At 40.6% G+C, this 20707-nt stretch overlaps 1 protein-coding gene across 4 annotated transcripts in view; it reads left to right on the top strand.

The window, feature by feature from the left end:
- Positions 1–20707, top strand: part of LIN54 (lin-54 DREAM MuvB core complex component) — a 61323-nt gene that overhangs the window by 24740 nt on the left and 15876 nt on the right. For 3 of the 4 annotated variants that reach the window (XM_084625498.1, XM_084625500.1, XM_084625497.1), the window contains exons 2-5: positions 4671–5401; positions 13075–13195; positions 17732–17877; positions 18002–18157. In XM_084625498.1, the coding sequence (XP_084481624.1) occupies positions 4712–5401; positions 13075–13195; positions 17732–17877; positions 18002–18157 (1113 nt within the window). In that variant the 5' untranslated portion in view covers positions 4671–4711. Of the gene's footprint in view, positions 1–4079; positions 4184–4670; positions 5402–13074; positions 13196–17731; positions 17878–18001; positions 18158–20707 lie in introns of those variants that run through there. The other variant, XM_084625499.1, reaches the window with a different exon arrangement.

The raw sequence follows: 20707 nt of genomic DNA, 5'->3' as shown, positions 1-20707 counted from the left end.
AAAATCTTAAACACATGAAAATCATTTCCATTAGGACCTCTGTTATACATAACAAGGAAACAAAAAATTATATTCCACTTCTTTTTCCTTTGCAGGTCCAAGTTAGGAATTTAGGCTGCTTTCTCTTTCGTACGCTTTCTAGATGTACCACTATAACCTTGATGGCTGTTGACTAGAATTTGAATTGTACTCCAAAAAATCCCGTTTTTGTTTTGTGTGGTTTTTTTTTGTTTGTTTGTTTGTTTGATGTCTTTTGTTGGCATATTGTTCAAAACAAAAGCAGGACATAAGTTTGTAAATGCTATTATTGTTTCCTGCATGGATCTTATTATTTTTACATTTGTGTATGGGTTTACTATTTTGGTAAAGAAGATAATCTTCCATAGCGCTCTGTCTATGCTTCCGCAGAAGATTTTATTCAGCAACAATCGGTTCAATATTTAAGTACCACACACTGCCCAAATTAGTAGCTTAAAAAAAGAGTCCTGCAGACCATAACTCATGGAGGAGCCTTTTTTTTTCCTCTCACCCTCTCCCTCCCGTCTTACCTCACCAACACTGATTTTGGAGCTACAGCCTCTCTTCAGTTCTCAGAAATTCATTAACTGCAGTTTTGTTATCTCAGTTAATTATTTACCAAGAAACATGTTTTATGCTTCTAACCATATTACAGTTCTACATACTTTTTTTGTTTGCTCTAAATGATTGCGCACAATTTTACAAAAATAAAAAAATCAAACAACCCCCAAACCGGACCACAGCCTATAATTGGTAGGGCTTTTCAGACTGCTGAAATTTTAGTATTTTTAATTTTTCTTCTGTTTTTTCATTTACAAAAAAGGATGACATGCTTCCATTATCTCTCTGTAAGGGGAGTTCTCCATACTGCTCTATTTCTTTCACTGATAGTGGACACACATATTTTCCAGAGACTTATTTAAAGGCTATTTAATGGCTTTCAGGGAACAACAATATCTATGAGGTTGTCCACTATCAATCCAAAAAACAAAATGCTAAGAAGGAAATCATGGATAGTCCTCCTCCTTTCCAATTTAATAGAGACCATCTTAAATCCACTGAAGTTAACAGAAAGTCTCCCATTAACTTCATTGAGCTATGGAAGACTTGGATTTACAGGGCACAAACAACATACAGAGATCTCTGCATGTTTGAGTTGTTGTAGAACTTCTGAGCAGTTCATTTTCTATTTCTGTCTCTTGGGAGCTGAAAGATTTTAATGACCTTTTCTTCTCATCCTGCAAGAAGATTATTTTTCTAATTAACCTTGTATTGTATTGTCCCACTGCTTATGGCTAGTGTAAAACCTAGAATCGTATTGCTCTGAACATGAGTAGCAGATGTGGCCCCAATGCACCTGGGTTTGTTTTTTACTCTTGAGGGGTTGTGGTAGTGTTATATCCTAGTTAGGGAAAGGTCTTGCTGAGATTTTCTTGGTTTTGGGCTTGGATTCTGAAACCCTTACTTCTGTAAGGGTTTCTTGGTACTTTGCTCAATATGCTGACATTATTCCCTCAGCCCAGACCGTTCTAAATAGTGCTTCTGTAGGATTTGCACACTGCGTTGAAGTAGGGGTTTGTTTTTTTTCAGCATTAAGGGTCTACCAGCTGTTGTATCTGGCAAAGCTGTTACATTTTATTTGGCACAAGGCAATGGCTCTGCTGGTCACAAGAGAATGTCACTCATTTTGGGGATTATGTTGAAAGATTGATATATACATTTATGTAGCTACTTTTAGGTTTATAAAAACGAGCTGCACGTCTGAAATTAACCAACTGCCTTTGGATTGATGTGAGGAAAATTATTTACTTGTGAAAATTGCATTAATAAATTAGTTCGAAATTACTTTGGCAAAGCCAAAGGAAATGGGGAAGGATCATAGATGTAATTAACTTTGGTATTTTAAAAATTTTGATTTTTTTTTTTCATTTAACTTGTGCTACAGAGGAAATTAGCTTATTCTGTTGATCCTGTAATTTTCATCAAAAGAATCCTGTCTACCTTTATTGGTTTGCATTTTTACCAGTGAAAATGTTAGTATATACCAAATTATAGTAATGCTATATCAGTTTGTTAGAAATTCATCATATATAGAGTAGTGAATGAGGATCAGGATTTAAATTTACTGAGAGGTTTTTATAGCCACAGCGCCAGCACAATGGGGGCCTGGTCCAGGACTAGGGCCCCTAGGTGCTACCCTAATACAATAAAATATACTTCCATATTTGGAGGTACCCAAACTTGCCATGTTTGGCTGCAATGACTCTTTAAGAGAAAGAGAGAGAGGGGAATAGGAGAAAAAGGATAAATGCCGTGAGCCTTGCTTATATGCAAAAAACAAGGAGATGGCCTGGCTTCTTGTATTTACATGTGGCTATAAAAACCTCTCAGTAAATTTAAATCCTGATCCTCATTCACTACTCTATATATGATGAATTTCTAACAAATTGCACAAGTTAAACGAAAAAAAAAATCAAAATTTTTAAAATACCAAAGTTAATTACATCTATGATCCTTCCCCATTTCCTTTGACTTTGCCAAAGTAATTTCAAACTAATTTATTAATGCAATTTTCACCAGTAAATAATTTTCCTCACATCAATCCAAAGGCAGTTGGTTAATTTCAGACATGCAGCTAGTTTTTATAAACCTAAAAGTAGCTACATAAATGTATATATCAATCTTTCAACATAATCCCCAAAATGAGTGACGTTCTCTTGTGACCATTGTGCCTTGTGAATAAATTTCTAATGCTAAGTATTGTGATGAAAATATCCCAAATTTCCCATCATATTTATTATAGAAAAAAAACTTGGCTCAAGTAATTAATACCAAACTCTGGTCTACACTACAAAATTACTGCGATATAACTACATCGCTCAGGGGTGTGGATTATTCACACCCCTGAATGACGTAATTATACAGACCTAGGCGCCGGTGTATACAGTGCTATGTCGGCGGGAGAGCTTCTCCCACCATCATAGCTACCACCTCTCACGGAGGTGGAATTATTAAGCTGACAGGAGAGCTCTCTCCTGTCGGTTTAGAGTGTCTTCACCAGAAGCGCTACAGCAGCGCAGCTGCACCTGTGCAGCTGAGTCACTGTAAATCTGTAGTGTAAACCTGCCCCAAGATTCTCAATTCTTCAAGTGTATTTGGTGCAAAACTCTTTGTTAATGACATGTAAGTTCTGAACTGCACCATAAAAATGTTTTGTTAATCATCTTTTTCTTGTATAGTTTTCTTACAATATTCTAATGAACAAAAATAAACGGAAACTAGTGGGAACCTCTGACCCTGTTACAGTAATTGCTTTCATCATCAGCCTGTCAGCATATCAATTATATAACATACTGCAGTTTTTCCCTATCTTCTGTACTTCCTGGGTGAATACTCTACAGCTATTCTATGGTCAGTGTGGTTGTTGATCATAAATGGTGCAAATTCAGACACACAATGGCATTGTTATCAATAAATGCAACCTCAGCATTTAATCCATGCATTTTAAACTATCCACAGCAGTAATCCATTAATTATGAATGGCTGTGCTGTAAAAACGGCACCACTGAACTTTGCTCTGCAACGTGCAAACGCAGGTTTGCGAGGGCAAGGTGTTACGGTTGCTACACCCTGAGGTTCAGGGTGAATGTTGTAAATGATAAGAGGGTACATAGTGTGCCCACCCACTACAAGGTGAAAGAAATAAGCTAATGGAAGGAGGCAAATGGTGAAGGAAGTATTTTAAAATGCTGATCATTGTTGACTGATAAAATGTTACCTTTTTAATGGGAAGTCCAATATTCATGCTTCCGTATCATATTTACAGGAGATTCAGCCATTTTCATTTTCCCTTCTTCAAGGTTTTTCAAGTTGAGATTCCCATGTATAGAACCCACTGCTAATTCTGTTTTTAAGCTAGCTTTTCTTTCTAATCAATTCAGCCCACCCTGCTGTGTCCTGCAGATTAGTTCATTTATTCACTGGATGTTTTATATTACAGTCACAATTTGAGGCTCTTTCTTTTCTAATAAGTATAGAACAAGTGAGCTGTGCTTTCCCTCCCACCCCCACCCCGTGGGACAACCGAAGCATGAAATCATCCATGGCTTTGAAAAGCAGCACTATTGGCTTGGTTCTCAAATGGGTTGGTGATCAAGTTCAATAGGTAACTAAGTTTGTCACTAAAATAGCTCTGCTTTCCCATGTGCTGTTGCTGAGATCACTGAAATTAATACTCGTAAACAAGTGAACTAATTATTAGCACATTCACCACTTCAAACAACTCCATGGAATGACAGCTTGGTAATGAATGTTGGCATGTGTGACCACTAAAACCATTCATGAACTCTTACATTTTAATCCCTGGCTTTCTCTGGCCCAAGGAGATGTGGGTGTATTGCAATGCTGCTGGAGGAGGTCTGATCTAAATTAGGATTAAAAGGAAATTCAAGTAAATGTATTAAAGAATCAAGGATAAATTTCACAAGAAAATATAGTTCCACTAAAATTCCTCCACCTCCAGTATTTGTGCACTTATGTTTTCCTCTATGGTAATACTATTCCTGAAGCTTTGCAGAAATGTATGTTGTCATGGAGATTAATAATTTATGACCTACTAATTGACCTTTTATTACTTTTTTTTTTTAATATAGTTGCAGTGCCGGGTCGTTGCCTTACTGCCGGAACATCTGCAATGGAGGTGGTGTCACCAGAGGTGAACAGCTTACTCCCTGAGGAGATAATGGACACTGGCATAACTCTGATGGAAGATGATAGCATTGAGGCTGTTATTGTGGCATCGCCTATGGGAGAGGCTATTCCTATGGAAACAGAACTGGAAGAAATAGTGAACATAAGCTCAGCCAGTGACTCTGCAACTACAACCACAGCCACCACAGAACCAGCTACCGTGCCCAGCAATCACTCAAGTCAAGTTACAGTGAATACCACAATTACAAAAACTGACACTAATGCAACAGTAAAACCTACCTTGCAAAGTGGCCTCCATAAACTTGGTGCTCAGACTCCTGTCACGATCTCAGCCAATCAGATTATTCTGAACAAGGCCACTGATCTTAAACTTGGCAATCAAACTATTAAACAAGAAGGGCAAAAGCTAATTGTGACAACTTTGGGAAAGTCTGGCCAGCCAATTGTCTTAGCGCTACCCCACAACCAGCTACCCCAGACTCAGAAGGCCACAATTCAGGCTCAGGCAGGAGACTCCAAGGTACCAGCCCAGCAGATCAAAGTAGTTACTATTGGAGGGAGGCCAGAGATGAAGCCTGTCGTTGGAGTCTCCTCTTTGACGCCAGGAAGTCAGCTGATCAATACTGCAGCCCAGTCTTCTGTATTACAGACCCAGCAGTTAAAAACAGTACAGGTAAAAGGGGTTGTATTAATGAAACTTTTTTAAAAATAAACCTTTTTTGTTTTAAAACGAAAACTGTTCCCATATGGAAGGTTCGTTTTTGTTGATAGAAATGTGTTTGCATGTGTGTGCACATGCAACCCTCAGAATTCACTGTGAGTATATATAGAATATTTCTTCTAGTGTATCCAGTCATAGCTGAATGTATTTAAATTATACATTCTTTACATCCAACTACCTTTTGGGAGATTAAGGTTTATCGCAGAGTATGTGTCTGTGCCATCAGAATTTATTGCAGTGGAGAGAATTCTTCACTGAGTGTGATTCAGTTAATCCCATATACCTTTAGGAAGAGTGAACTCTGCATGGATATTAAGTTTATTTCTTTTCTTTCTTCCTGATTGCTGTTTAAATTTCTAAAGCACACCCAGGCTGAATCTGGAAAAAAGATCTTCCCACAAACGTTAGCTGGGGATGGGAGAATAAAACTAACAGTCTATATAAAAACCAGAATACTTGCTGTGCTTGTGAAATGATGGAGCCATAAGCAAACAAAATAGAGTGCTAAACTCCCAAATGGATATTTCACAGGAAGCAAACCCAAACTATAGCATGCAGAACATTTGAGACTATGTATTTTAAAGCACCATACAATCTCGGTGTTATTTTCCAGTGCAGTCTTTTCTCATATTGCTCAGTGCTTGTAGCCACATCAAAGCTGAAGATCAAATTCCTGACTAATGTTGATTTTTAATGTTTGACTGTTCCCTACTGATTTCTTTTTTACTTCCATTGTTAATGTTAAGGTTGGCAGAATATCTTTAAAAGAGGCTGTGACTCCTGACTCGGCACAGGAACATTTAAAAATGGATCAATTCCTGCCATTTGGCTTGAGTTGTAGGGCTGATGCTGGCAGTTTAAAAAAAAGCTAAAGGAAAAAATGCATAAGTTACGTTGCACTCTCAGGTTGTAGCATTTATGATTTTCCTCTTGCCCGTGGCATCTGTGACATGAAAGGCTGTGATTCTTTCCGATTGTCCTCCGCTATTTTCTTGCCTTAAGGAATCCTGAAGATTTTCCTGATTAATTGATTTATGTCTGATTGCAAGGCTTTAAGAATCACTGCTCTACAAAACAAACTTGCTCTTCCCCTTTGGTTTCTTTTATAAAACAGATGAAACTGTTTGCATTTGGCTTTTCAAAAGCTACAATTAATGTTTTTGATTAAAAAAACACACACACCCGTAAAGCTATGCCATCTGCAGGCATGTTTAATATGTAAGAGATCCATAAGGGTAGATTATTGCTTAGTGTGGGTAAAGTGGTCTACTGTGTCAGTTTCTCAATGAAAAGGGCTGATCATGTGATGCTGGGTCTTTTTTCAGCTGGTTCTTCAGAGAAGTTTATGTAGTAGTGTCAAAGGCGAACCAGTGATAGGGGAAGCATTCTGGAGGAGAAGAAGACCAGGTGGCAAACAAGGAAGCACAGGAAAGCAAGGGATATAGAGGAGGGGAATGGATGGGATTGGGGAGAAAAAAATGCAGACCAAGAGTCAGCAGTGTGACTAACTGTTTTAAAAACAACAAAGCACTTATTGCAACAAAGACAACAAACCACTTCCCTAATACTGCTTTTTCCTTGTAAGAAATTCCTGTAGGTATCACAGGGATGTTATGTCATTGCAAATGGGAGAGAAATCCATGATCCACAAGATCATGAATGTGAGGGAAGGTGTTCTGTGAGGGAAAGATAATCTCACTATTAAGATCTTGTCCACACTTACAAAGTTTGATAATCCTGATCTAGGAGATTAATGGTGACAGAGGGAGTCAGGAGATCCAGGTTCTCTTTCTGGCTCTGATTAACTTCTCAGTTCCCCCATGTGTTAAATGGTGATGCTACTCCCCTACCTCAAGGATTTTGTGAGGCTTAATTAATTGATTTGTAAAACCATTTGAGATCCTCCAATGGAAGGCTTTGTGAAGAGCTCATAATTTATCTTATTTATTTATTTAAAATGCTGTTTGACTCTGAAAAGTGAATTGATTAAAATTAGCCTAGGATCTGAGAATCTAACTGTGTTCTTAGCATACATCATCATCAGTATTAAAAGTTTTGCAGGTCATGTTAGACCAGAGGTGGGCAAACTACGTTCCGCGGGCCACATCCAGCCTACGGGACCGTCCTGCCTGGCCCTTCAGCTCCCAGCCAGGGAGGCTAGCCCCCAGACCCTCCCCTGCTGTCCCCCGTTCCCCGCAGCCACACAGCCGCACAGGCAGCTGGCTCCGTCCGGGCGGTGGGGCTGCGAGCTCCTGCTGCTCTGAGCAGCATGGCAAGGGGGTGGGGAGTGGGGGGGGTTGGATAAGGGGCAGGGAGTTCCGGGGGGCAGTCGGGGGACAGGAAGCAGGGTAGGGCAGAGTTCTGGGGGGGGGTCAGGGGATGGGGAACATGGGGGGTTGGATAGGGTGTGGAAGTCCCGGGGGGCCTGTCAGGGGGAGGGGATGTGGATGGGGGAGTAGGGGCAATCTGGGGACAGGGAGCAGGGGGGGGTTAGATAGGGGGTGGGGTCCTGGGGGGCCTGTCAGGGGGCAGGGGTGTAGATAGAGGGCGGTGGGGGGGAGTCAGGGGCGGGAAGTGGAAGGGAGCGGATAGGGGGCAGGGGCCAGGCTGTTTGGGGAGGTACAGCCTTCCCTACCCGGCCCTCCAGTTTTGCACCCCGATGTGGCCCTTGGGCCAAAAAGTTTGCCCACCCCTGTGTTAGACCTTCAGTTACACCAGTACAGCCCCATTGTCTTCCAGTTTGGACCTTAAGTAACTGGTACAATCCCATTACTTTGGAAAAGGCAAAACTAATTGGAATTTAATAAAACATTCTATAGAATCCAGGTCCCTCTCTTAGTGCTATATTGAATCTGCAATACTACTGAGAGTAAAATGCCTTATAAACTTGGGCCTTGACTATGTGAGGAAAGGTTTGCTGGTATAGCTATACCAGCAAATCTTCCTAGTGTAGAAGCAACTTACACTGGCAAAAGAGAGCTTTTGATGATCTAACTTATACCAGTTCTCTAGCTGAAATAAACTGTACGAGCAAAAGGACTCTTTTGATAAATGCATCTATACCAGGGCTTTTGCCAGCATAAAAATATAATAAAAAAATCACACCCCAGCCCCCATTACTATACTAGCAAAAGTTTTGAGTGCAGATCTGGCCTTACTTATGCCTCTTTCTAATCTTATGCCCAGACCGATCTCCACTCCAATTGCTAAGTTAGCCTAAATGAATTTGTCTTGCTGTGATAACTGGTAGAGCCAATAGATTGCAATAGAAATTTCAGGCTCCTGTGCCAGGGCTATTTTGGCAAAGCAAATCTTTTAAGCCACCTCAAGGGTATCTGCTCTTCAAATTAAAAACCACCATTCTCTCCTCCCCGTCCCTGTTCCAAACCCTGCTCCCTGAACCTGTTTCTTCAAGCTCAATCATCTTTCCTGAAAAATGGCTGTGGTACCTCTCTTCACCTTTGCTCTCTGACGCCTCCAGATTTGATCTGAGAGAATACTGTGTATAGGTTAGTTGTATTTGCACGTATAGGTCAGAATCATCGAGCATATTCTTGTATAAGCATATTCTAATCTAACAGATAAGGGCAAAATCTGCCTTTAGATACATGCATGCTGTTCCCACTGAGCTGTGAGTGCACATCCCAGGGCAGAATTTTACCCTTACTATAAATAAAGACACTTGCAAAGCAGCCTGTTTGTATTCTCTCAGGAGCGGAGGGCTGTGTGCATTTCTCTTGTGAAATTGCCACATTACATTTCCTTCGGGGAGAGCTGCTTGCGGGGAAGATTCTTCACACTCCAATTCAAAGAAACTAGTAGGGCTGGTCAGAAACTTCACCGGAAAATACTAGTTCATCAAACTTGAAATTTCTTGCGAAAGCAAGTTGGGTTTGATTAACCTTAGATGAATCAGAGGCAGGGTTCTGTCAGAAACCTGCCTGGTTCCCTGCCTGCTGTGGAGCTGGAGGCCCTGGAAGCCTCAGCTCTGACCAGGGTTCAATTCCCAGCTCCGCCTCAGGGAGTATGGAAGCTCTGGGATGGGCTCCCGAGTTCCAGGATCTGCAGCTCCAGGGCAGCCCCCCACGCGGCTGCCCCGGACTGGGGACCCCAGGACTTCCAGACTGCTGGGCCAGCTGGGTATTTGGGATGCCCACTGTCCCAGGAGTCTGGAAGCTCTTTCATTCCTGGTCTGGGGAAGTCCGCATGGCAGGGCTGCTCTAGAGCTGCAGAACCTGGGAGCTCTGGGCAGCTGCTGAGTAAAATTGACATTCTTGTTAGACACAAGTAAATAGAATTAGTTGCAATCTGTTTCTGCAGCAGTTATCCCCTCCTGTTCCCCCCTCTCCTGATCTCCTGACCTGATCTCCTCATCACCCAGGCTTGTAACCTCCTACTTCGCAAAAAACAACAACCACCAAAACTCTAGTTTGAGTGTTCCTAAAATATTTCACGTGAGCAGCAGCCTGATATATGGCAGGGCTTTAAAACAAGGTTAATCGCTATTCATTAGTAATAACAAATGTCATCTCAAACAAAGGTGTTCCTGCCAGATGTGGATTGTATGCTGAACTAGCTTGGCTTTTTGACATCACTTGTCGCTTCAGAGAGTAACAGTGACTGAATTACAGTAATAGTCCACAGCAGGTGAGACTGATTTCTGACAGGGCAGAGACAATTTCAGGGGGTTATTAGTAGATGGATATTTGTCGTCACAGGTGTGTGTGCATTTATGAGACTTTTTTAAATTGTTCAAGCAATTTTACTGAAAAATATCTCTTTAAAATAAATGTGTTTTCGGATTTTAAACATCTGCCCATCATGGTAGTATCTATTATTAGAGCTAACTCTTAACTTTCATTAAACCTACATGCTACACAATTATACGCTGCAATGTATGAGCAATGTAGATGAGATCTGCTCTTTCCAAACAATTAAATATAATGTACGAATAATATTTTTTTCTCTCAAACTTCTGTTTTCTAATTTCTGTCTCCTTATGTTCTAACAAACTTTCATTTGGGCTAATAGTAAATTTTGCCCCATTTTAAGGCTTTAGACGCATACTCTATTATATTTTCTTTCCACATTTTTAAAAGATATTTTGATCTTTTGGTTCTGTACTTTCTGAAACTGAAGAGAAAATCAGTGCCGAGGCATAGAGTAGTATGTACAGTATATGAGGAGAATAAATCTCCAGGCCACAGCTGGACTTGATTCACAGACTGTATAAGGTAGAGCTTTTCTCTCTGGAATAATTTGCACTGCAGTGCAGAGGAGTGCATGGTTTCTGTTAAATTAGATCTGTTTTCTAGCTGTGTCTGATTTTAAATCCATCTTATGTTTGCTGCTGTTGGCTGAGTACAGCTGAGGGAGGACAGAGGCATGGTTTGTTTTACTAGGGAGGTTTCATTGTTAAGATGGTAACACTTAATGCCTTGAAAAGGACGGCAGCCAACGTGCTAGGATGATCCTCCAGGCAGTTACAGGCCTAATGCCTCCCACAGCCATCACTAGATGTGAGCCCTGACTCCTCCAGTGGTGCTGGCTGTATAACTCGTATCACAGAGTACACTGCTGTGATCTGAAATGACCCAACTGCCAGTTCTTGTTTGAAGGTCTCTGAGCTGATGGTGTGCTGATGGCAGATCAATTTTAAAACTGCAGCATTTCTTAAAAACAAAACATCATGAATGCTTTTAGTCAGTGATTAATATAACTAGGGTTTTCTATAGGAGATCACAGAAACTAGCCCACTTGGCAATAACTTCCTCTGAACAGCCTCTTTACTGTGGCTATATAAAATCATAAGTTACAAATCCAAATTCTTGCATTGTTCACAGATTCTATTCTCCATAGGTTACTCTAGAGTGAAATGTAATTATGGTTTTGATCCCAAGTTTAGGGCCTGATTCTCTACTCTGCTGTCAGTTTTATGGCGTGACAACTCTGTTCAAGTCATTGGAATTACACTGGTGTAAATCTGGTGGTGCTGAGTGGGAAAAATAAACTTCTAATCTACCACACTGGTCATTGTCAGGGCTGACTTTTGGTCAGAGTGCCACAGTAGGTGAGCCAAAATTTTTCTCCAGTCAAGTTGGCTCACTTCCAAAAACACATAATTAGGAGGGGATATTCTTAAAGATGGAAATGGCATTCTTACCGCAAGGTGTTTCACCACTGACACACTCCAGCTTCATTGCCTCTTTCCACTGCATGACTATTTGGGGGTGGGCTGAAAGATCCAAGGGGCTTTGAACATCCTGTTTGTATGTTTTCTCATCCCAAGGTGAGATTGTAGGCTTCTTTTATCCCACTGGCAGAAATGGAGGAGGGGGGCGGTGGCGGGAGGCTAAGGAGGAACTAGACCATGACCTTGTAACTTAAGGGACAACTGGACAGAGATGTGGTCTGCTCTCCCACTATCACCCAATCTGCCTGTTGGTATTTGGGGACCAGCAACCAGCCCATTCTTCCTCCAAAGGGTCCTCATATCCCCCCCACAATTCCCCTTCTATTCATTTAGAGTATAGGCCCTTCTGACCCTTGCCCCCACACAATGCCCAGAAGCTAAAGGTAGAGCCATCCCTACTTCCATATCTAGCATACTGAGGCCGTGGGCCTCAATTTATACCTGCTGACTGGTAACAGACAGCTGCAGGGAGCTTTTGTGGCCAACAAATTAAAATATATCCTAGTTACTGGAAAAAGATACCTTAATTCTAAATCAGTAACCCACAACTCTTTGCCCGCTGGATACCGGTATCAGATTTGATCACTAACACAACCTAGTGCTCTATTGAGGAGGTCAGGTTTTGATTTCCATAAATTGGATGGGGAGATGAAAGGCTTGTTTATAAATCTTAGGTTGGACCTGAGCTCCCTCAACCAACTAAAATTACCTGTCTCTTATCAAGCCATATTTTCGAAGACTTGAATCAGTCTTCACAGGTATGGAAGGTTCGCTGCAGGAAAAAAGTACCCTTTGTTTCTGTGTCCAGAAATTTGCAGCTATTTAAAAGTAAGTGTCAAGAGTTCCCAGGGATTGATAGCATTTTCTTACAACAGATGCTGAACATGGTTTCTCTATCACCAGCTGTGCCGTAGAAGTGTGCTGCCAGGTTGGGATACATGGACCAACACTTCCAAAACACAGTTTCCTTCAGTGACTCAGACTAGGAATAAATACCTTGTTTGAAATGTTATAACTTTTTAAAAATCTCACTTCTGTATCCGCAAATATGCTTCAACTTCTTAAATAAAACTCTGGGTGAGCGTGGAAACAATTTTAGGACTTCTGCCCGAGGGTCTTTTATGACCAGACATATTTTGGAAGAGATTTACTCTATCTGGAAAAGAAATAGTTTTGCTATGCTGCACCTTTGTTTACTTCTCTGGCTGACCAAATGGCACCAATGACAACCTAATTCTCTCCCTAGGGAAAAATTGGGGTTGGAATGGGAGGGAAACAACAGCAGAATATTATGGATGAATCACTTCTGCTCAACTATATAAGTGTTGTCCCCTCCCCTTTATTAGGAACCTTGCAAAATTGTATTTCAAATCCCAACAGTATGAGGTTATTTTAAAATTCTTTTCTCTCTCTCTCTATGTCCCTCTTTCAGATTGCTAAGAAGACCCGAACACCAACTTCTGGTCCAGTAATCACCAAGCTGATCTTTGCAAAACCAATTAATAGCAAAGCGGTTACAGGACAGACAACTCAAGTGTCGCCAGTCATTGCAGGTTGTACTTCTTTATGACTTGTTTTGCTGTACTGTTTTTCAAGGGCTGTGGAATGAAATGGCAATACTGAATACAAATCGTGCTGTTCATTTACTGTAGCTTTTGATGCTACGTGAAGTGCATCGAATTTCAGAATTTACAAGTTTAAAAGAACTTATAGCTAATATGTAGCTGCTTAAGATGGTATACCACAACTGCATGTTTTTGTTTTTTATATCAGACCTCAGTCATTCAGATTGCTAGCTGTGAAAGTATCTGCATGCTAATAAGCTTTAAAATTGCTAATAAAAACTAAACAGATCAGATATCGATAATACAGTATTTATTTTTATGCAATTCAAAAAAAGCTATCCAAGACTCTAAGTATTTTGAAATTATGTTAAACACACAATCGTGTGTAAGAAGGAAATTGCATCTTATTAATAACATTGGCTTTTTTGGCTAAAGCCTGGAATGAGGTCTCTGAGACAGTGGGAATGAATTAGGTCAATAAATGTATACTGATGTAGTTCATCAGCAGGTATGTTGGGTCACACTTCCTTATTTTTAAATCCTATGCTGTGTAGCAGTTGCAGGGACACAATCAACTTGAAGTCTTAGAGTTTAAAAAATAGCTTAAAGTCTTTGCACCTGTCCTGGAGTACCCCTGCCAGTTTTTATGTTTGTATAAGTTCACCTTCTGTTTTTTCTTAAGATGCTTTTCTTTTCCCTGATGCTCTGTGGAAAAAGTCCTCACAGACAGAATGGACTGACAGATTCAGTATGCAGAAAGTGCTAGCAAATGTGTAAAGTGAATGAACTGAAAAAAGAAAGTAAATTATTTTTTCCTCTAATCTTTTCCATTTATTGTAATTGTAAATATTACTTGTTGCAGACAATATTTTCAGACAGAAATGTGACTTTTTAAAGCTTACAGTGCCCCTTTAATGAAATTGCATGGTGTGTCCATGTATAGGTGCTTACTTTCATAGAAATGTCTATAAATATAAACAAACATAACGAGAAATGATTTTCTACTTTAGGAAATAATCAGCTTGGTTTTGCCCTCTCCATTTTGTACTTTCAGCTCTTCTAGACCAGTGGTTCTCAGCCTGTGGTCTGCAGACCACATCTAAGGGGTCCGTGAAAGACTTAGTCTGAAAACTGACTGAACAGAATTCAGCTATATATAATACAGACAGTAGATTTCCAAAGGGGTCCGCAAAGCCATTTGAAATCTTCTAGGGTCCTGCAAATGAAAAAAGCTTGAGAACCACTGAGACAATGTATACATTCAGTGTTGAGTATTGCCAACATAAATATAAAAATAAGATCTAGGAGATGCTGTAAATTATCTCTTAAAACAAATATGAAAGATAAGGAGTCTGTAGAGCTTGGAAATAGGTGGTTCTTCAACTTCTGAGAGAGCCACGTAGGCCCCAGTCCTGTGAAGTCTGATGACATACTGAACTTTATACATAAATCTTTGCAGGATTGAGGCCTTGAGTGGCCCATGAAAAGACACAACTATCTCTGCAAGGTTCCTTTTAACTTTTTATCCATATAAGCTGCATGTGATATGAATTACAACCCTTTTCTTATCTGGCTTTGCTTTCTGTTCCTTACTGCTGCACCTGATTTTCAGTTTAAGTAGTATTTCTGTCTTTTCCCGGTTTCCATGTTTTTCTGAAAGAAAGTAGCTTCTGCTTTCCTTTCGCCACTCTCTGAAAATTTGGTCTTAAACTTCTAGTTGGGAAGTTTATTAATTGTATTTATACAACTTAACACCCCCCCCCCAAAAAAAAGCCTTGCACAAAACCATATTAAATTTTCACTAATAATATATGAAAGAGTGGAAATTAGCTAAGACCAGGACCATAGCAAGAAATTTACATGTAAGAACATGCCATTTTATAATTTCTGCTAAGTCTGTTTCCACTGCAGTATTGGAACAGAAACACAAAATTGACAATTAATTTAGTTTTTTTGAAAAGATTTGTATTTCAACTTCATTTTTCTTTTAAACCAATGTGCTAGAATCAGGACTTCTTTCTCCCAGTCCATGCAAGAAAAGCATCACTGATAGGTGGAACTCCTGCTCTGAAAAGGGGAAAAGTGTTTTTAAAGATGTGTTCACCAAGCTTTGCCAGCTGAGAGAGTCTTTGGCCTTCACTCACAGAGAGGGTGTGGCACGTGTGCTTGCTGATATTTTTTAAGCTGACTGGGAGGATCTTACAACTTCTAGCTTTTAGCTTCCTAAAGTTTTAAGTAAATGTAAACAGTGAGCCTTCCAATTAGGAAGGAAGGAAGGAAAAACAAGAGTGGTGCTCAGGGGATAGACAGAGAAGGGGAAAGCGGCTGTCTTCAGAAAAACAAACTGGAAACATTGACAAGTATTGAAGGTGAGGTTTTTATATCATGTTTGTAAGAACATCATGTTTCTTTAAGGGCTATTAGTAACAATGAAGTTGTATTTTTTTATTGTACATTTTTACTAAACTTATATAATTTTTTAGTCTTGTGTATATCCTCCTGGGGGAGGGGATTTTTCACTAGGATAATGTTGTTTCAAGGGGGTTGTGGAACTCTGTTGACGTGTCTGTCATCTTACTGTTTAATTCTTTCTCTTGTCTTTGTCCCTTGCCTGTAGAGCAAATACTTTCATCTTGACCAAAAATGCAGGGGAAAGTAACTTGGCTTTTTAAATATTTGATGCTATTGTACATGGAAGATGTGAGCACAGGGGAGCAGTTGATCTCAGTAGTTCCCATTCCCGTTGGAGCATCCATTTGCAATAGGCTGGTGGACTGGTGTCCCACCAATTTTCCCAGTGTCATCGTTTCTTGCTCTGCATTCTGACTCCAATTGCCACCGTTTCGCCTTTTTATTTCCATTTTATTTATTTTGTTTTATTTCAGTTTTTTCCCACCAATTTCCCACCACTGCCCCCGGGCTGGATCTAACTCCTATTGAAATTAATGGGTGTGTTTCCATTGACTTCATTGGAAGTGAGATTGGGCCACAGTAGCCCTAAGCTACTCAGTGTGGGCCCCCAGTGGTCGCTGTGTCAGCCTGGGCTGCCTGCTAGGAGAAGAGAAGGTTGGGCTCGTGAGCTGCTCCTCTTACACATGACCTGTTCCCAGGGGCTGCTGCAGGAGCAGGGTGAGAAGGCTTTTAAGGAGCCAGCTATCACAAGCACAGAGGTGTGTGTAGATCTAGAGTGGTGCGTTTTTTTTCCCACCCTCCCACAGTTCTTATGCACCCCCTGAGCTAGTCTGGTGCCTCCCTTTGGGAGACCTTGATCACAGTCCTGCTGTAGAGCCTGCAGAGGAGCTCATACTTTTTCTGTGGAGCTGTCAAAACAGGCCTATTAACTTTGGATTTTCTTTTTTTCTAAAAGCAATCTAAGAAAAATGGATTATGACCTCATGCAGACTGCCAGTTTTGGGACCTAAACTCCTTAATTATATCCCTCCTAAAGTGAATGCAAATGAAAAAAATCCCACTAGAATTAACAATGAGGTTGGATACTTGTGTCCCTATTTTACGAAATATTTCTTACCAATATAAAGTCAGTCCCATATGAGCGTCACCTCCTGCTTTCCACCACTTCTGCTCTGTTGCATCCTTTGTGTCCTGTTGGTAGGGCAGCGGGGCTAAATCAGCAGTGCACTTGCCAGCATCAAGCTCTATGTGAAAGGGTTTATGACCCTCCATGTTTTCTAATAGAAATAGCAATGAGATTTTGGTGCCACTTGTTTAAGCTTGTTACCATTGCCTGTCATCTAGGAGCAGATGTTTATTCAGGTTGCACTTTGATCTGGGGATAGCACATTTACATTGCTCAGTGATACATAAAATACAAGAAACAAATCCTGAAGGAACAAACTTACAACTAATGTCTACAGATAAACTAACAAAACCTCCCCTCACCGTCCTAAAATAGCTCATTTTTGTTGATTGGCTTTTTAATCTTTCAGTGGGTTGTACTGAATACGCAGAAGCATCTTCTGAGTATGCTGGTCTTCCTGAAAAATGGGAAAGTCTCTGGGTGTTTGCGCAGCAGGCATTTATCAAGAAGGCTGGGGCAGGGTGATAGTAAGTCTCTTGCCAGAACTAGCTTTTTGTGTAGGGCACCATGATGTCAGAGTAGTGCAGAGAAGATTGAGCTAAAACTCAGCTCTGGGAGTAAGGAATCATCAGTGAAACATATTAAAGATGTCAATGTAAATTTAACTTTTCAAGGTATATTTAGACATGAGGTTTATTTGGAAAACTCCCAAAAGCAATGTGCTTGCTTTTAAGGTGGTTGTCCTCTGACTATTTCCTTGCCCATTAAACATAATCTAAATAATATTGGTGTCACTCCCTGTTAAACATGGTCTAAATAATATAGTGTCGCTCCAATGATATCAAGGTAACTTTCCCTTTGAGGTGGTGTCAAGGTGCATTAGCATTCTGCTAGCATCCATGATATGGAAAGAAACCTTTTGCTTGTGAGGCTGTCACAAACAAACATGCAAGTAATTAGGGTGACCTTGTGTCTCTTGTTTACAGGTAGGGTTCTTTCACAGACTACTCCGGGAACACCACCGAAGACCATAACCATCTCTGAGAGTGGAGTTATTGGGCCTTCTTTAAGTTCTACAACGCAACAGACACCTAATAAAATAGCTATCTCCCCGCTGAAGTCCCCTAATAAGGTAAAACACCTTGCCTTTTGCGTAAGTGTGTTGTGTATGTATGCAGTGCACTGAAGAAGCTCTGGTAGTGTGCAATTGTTTACTGCAGAATGAATTTAATCAGCTTCTTCATTTTGCTCGGCAGTTGACAGTGGTGTCGGTGGCCTCGCAGCCTCCGAACTCCCCTCAGAAGACGGTGGGTGTTCCTCTGAATGTAGCTTTAGGACAGCAGATCCTCACAGTGCAGCAGTCAGCACCCTCTTCCCCTGGCAAGGCCATAGTCAACCATACGACTGCTCAGGTATATATTGGCTTTCCTTGTACTGTACAGTTTTATCTTCCATGAGTCAGCTGCAATTTCCACTCTCTGTCTGAGAGCACTCAGCTGTCACAGGGTGTTCTTGTTTATGGGGACTGCCAGACACCAGAAGCATCACCTGTGGAGCGAGCAGTCTTACTACCCAAGAGCCAAAATGAATGCTATTAAATCTGAGATCACTAAGCATGCAGAGGGAAGCCAGGCAGTTAGACAGTGACTTATCAAAGCTGGGGAATTGAATGGTCCATCAGCTGCTTTTTAAATAGGAGAAGAACAGAAGCTAAATCTATAAATATGTAAATAGGACGTTAAACTTGTTTTACTGATTAGCTGTAGAAAGCCTCTGTCTCTTTTTGGTTTGACTGCATTACATTTGCTTTAGGCTATTTTCCTGCCTCTTAGAACTGCACAAATGTGGCATTATTTTGTCTCATCAGAATGATAGAAACTGAAATATGGCTAAATAAAAGTAAGAACGGCAGTTACTAGGAGGTGCTGCAAATCATTTTCCGTTTGGAGGCACTTATGTGGCACCTTCACTAGATGCTTGGGTTTAAGGAAGAGTTCAGAATGTAGGGCTTGAATCTCAGAGGTTTTCCAAACCTCCTGGGAGATGGTGGGCACTCTGCTTTCCACAAATCAAGCCCCAATCTGTAAGGCTGTTCCATTTCTTTATACAGAATTGTTTCTTCTTTCAAACTGTGGTGTCTTCCACAAGTACAGAAGTCTTGGACCAGGCCAAACCAGTGACAGTGAACTCAGGATTTTCAGGCTGTTGAATACAATGTGTTAGCAAAGGCTGTTTTTGAAAACCCGACACTTCTTCCACATTTTGTTGTGAGTGGAAAAGGAGTAATGTGTTCAAAATCAGCTGAAAATCAGCTGAAGAAGATGCAGAGTGAGCCCGTTTGATCCTTTTGGGGATCCTTGGATGAGGTTTTCCCTCATAACTTTGCAAACTGATTCAGTGCCTATTGCATATCTTCTCTGTTTAATTTTTCTTTTATTTTACTTGGTATTAACACACTATCAAGTTGCCCCACTACAAGTCCTGATTGTACAGCTGCTTCACACATGAACTCCTGTAGAAATCAATGGGAGTTCTGCGCCCAAAGAGCCTGCAGAATTGGGCCTATAGTGAGGATTAAAACTCATACCAAGTTTTAGGCTGTGTATTGCAGGAGCCTATAGCTTCAGTACACAGCACTTCTGCCAAAACTCACTTATTTATCTCTGTAGATATTTGTTACTCTCATCTTTGTGCTACTTGAGCTTTATTAGGCAGATGTTATTATCTGGTTTGCATCTTATTTTATTAAGGACTGGAAAGAAGCCTGGATTGTGGTTGAGTAAATTGAATTTTAGCAGCAGAATATCTTGATCAATTTGTGTAAGTAATAAGGGACAAACACACACAAGTAAGGAAAGAGTTAAGGCTGCTACTCTGTTTTCACTGAGAACACTTGGTCAAAATACAGCAGGTCTCTCGTTTTGGCATATTATGTTCCACACATATTGTAATCCTCGAGTACTTGGGAACAATGGACATGGAGCCTTGATCTCAAAGGCACTCATGAAACTAGTGCAAAAGCTGATTTAAAACCAGAACTGGAATCTAACATCTAGTGAAATCAAACTCTTAATCTTTTTTGCTTCATCCAGCATCCAGTCCCATGCCCTTTTTAGGATGAACAAATATTTCACTCACAAAAGGAATCAGAGCTGAAAATGGAGAAAGCTGTCCACAGTTTGTGCTTGCAGAGTATGCTGTAGAAAAGAATCGAGTATCTCCCCAAACTGCTATACGTTTGCCAGATGATAGTCTGTTGTACTATATATGGTAATAAGGGATTTCCAAACAGCATCTCTTTGTCTGATTGCTCCAAAAGCTAGAGATAATACAAGCTTCTGATGCATAATAGGTTTCCGAGTGGTAGCCATGTTAGTCTGTATCAGCAAATGAAGAAGTGGGTTTTAGGCCACAAAAGCTTATGCCCAAATAAATGTATTCGTCTCTAAGGTGCCACAAGGATTCCTCGTCGTTTTTGCTGATGCATAATAGAGACTTTATACTTTTGGACGTCTGGAACGAACACTGGGTGGCTCAATTGTCTATCTTTAGAGCTGGCTGTTGGCTTGCAGTGTGGTATAACAAGACATCACTAACACCTCTGTTAGGTGGTTTTCCTTTTCCTTTCATTTTTTCCCTTTTAAATTTCATCTCAGACACTCCATAATTATCCTTATAGTACGAAGCACCATGCAGTGCTGAAGATAAACAGGAAGATGGGACAACACAACCCCAATAAACATTCTAGCTCAGCTTAAAAAAAATTGTTTCTTTTGGTGAACCAGTTCTCTCTCAAGGTTATCTCACTACCAAGAGTGGCCAGTGTGTCTGACCAGGTTAAGAAAGACAAGGTGGGTGAGAATGTCTTTTATTGGACCAGGTTCTGTTGGTGAGAGAGACAAGCTTTTAAGCTACACAAACTCTTCTTCAGGTCTGGGCAAGGTACTTAGACTGTCACAGCT

The sequence above is a fragment of the Lepidochelys olivacea genome, assembly GCF_965140295.1.
Source record: "Lepidochelys olivacea isolate rLepOli2 genome assembly, chromosome: 4".
In the NCBI taxonomy this organism is placed as follows: Eukaryota; Metazoa; Chordata; order Testudines; family Cheloniidae; genus Lepidochelys; species Lepidochelys olivacea.
This window is presented reverse-complemented; position numbering and strand designations above follow the sequence as displayed.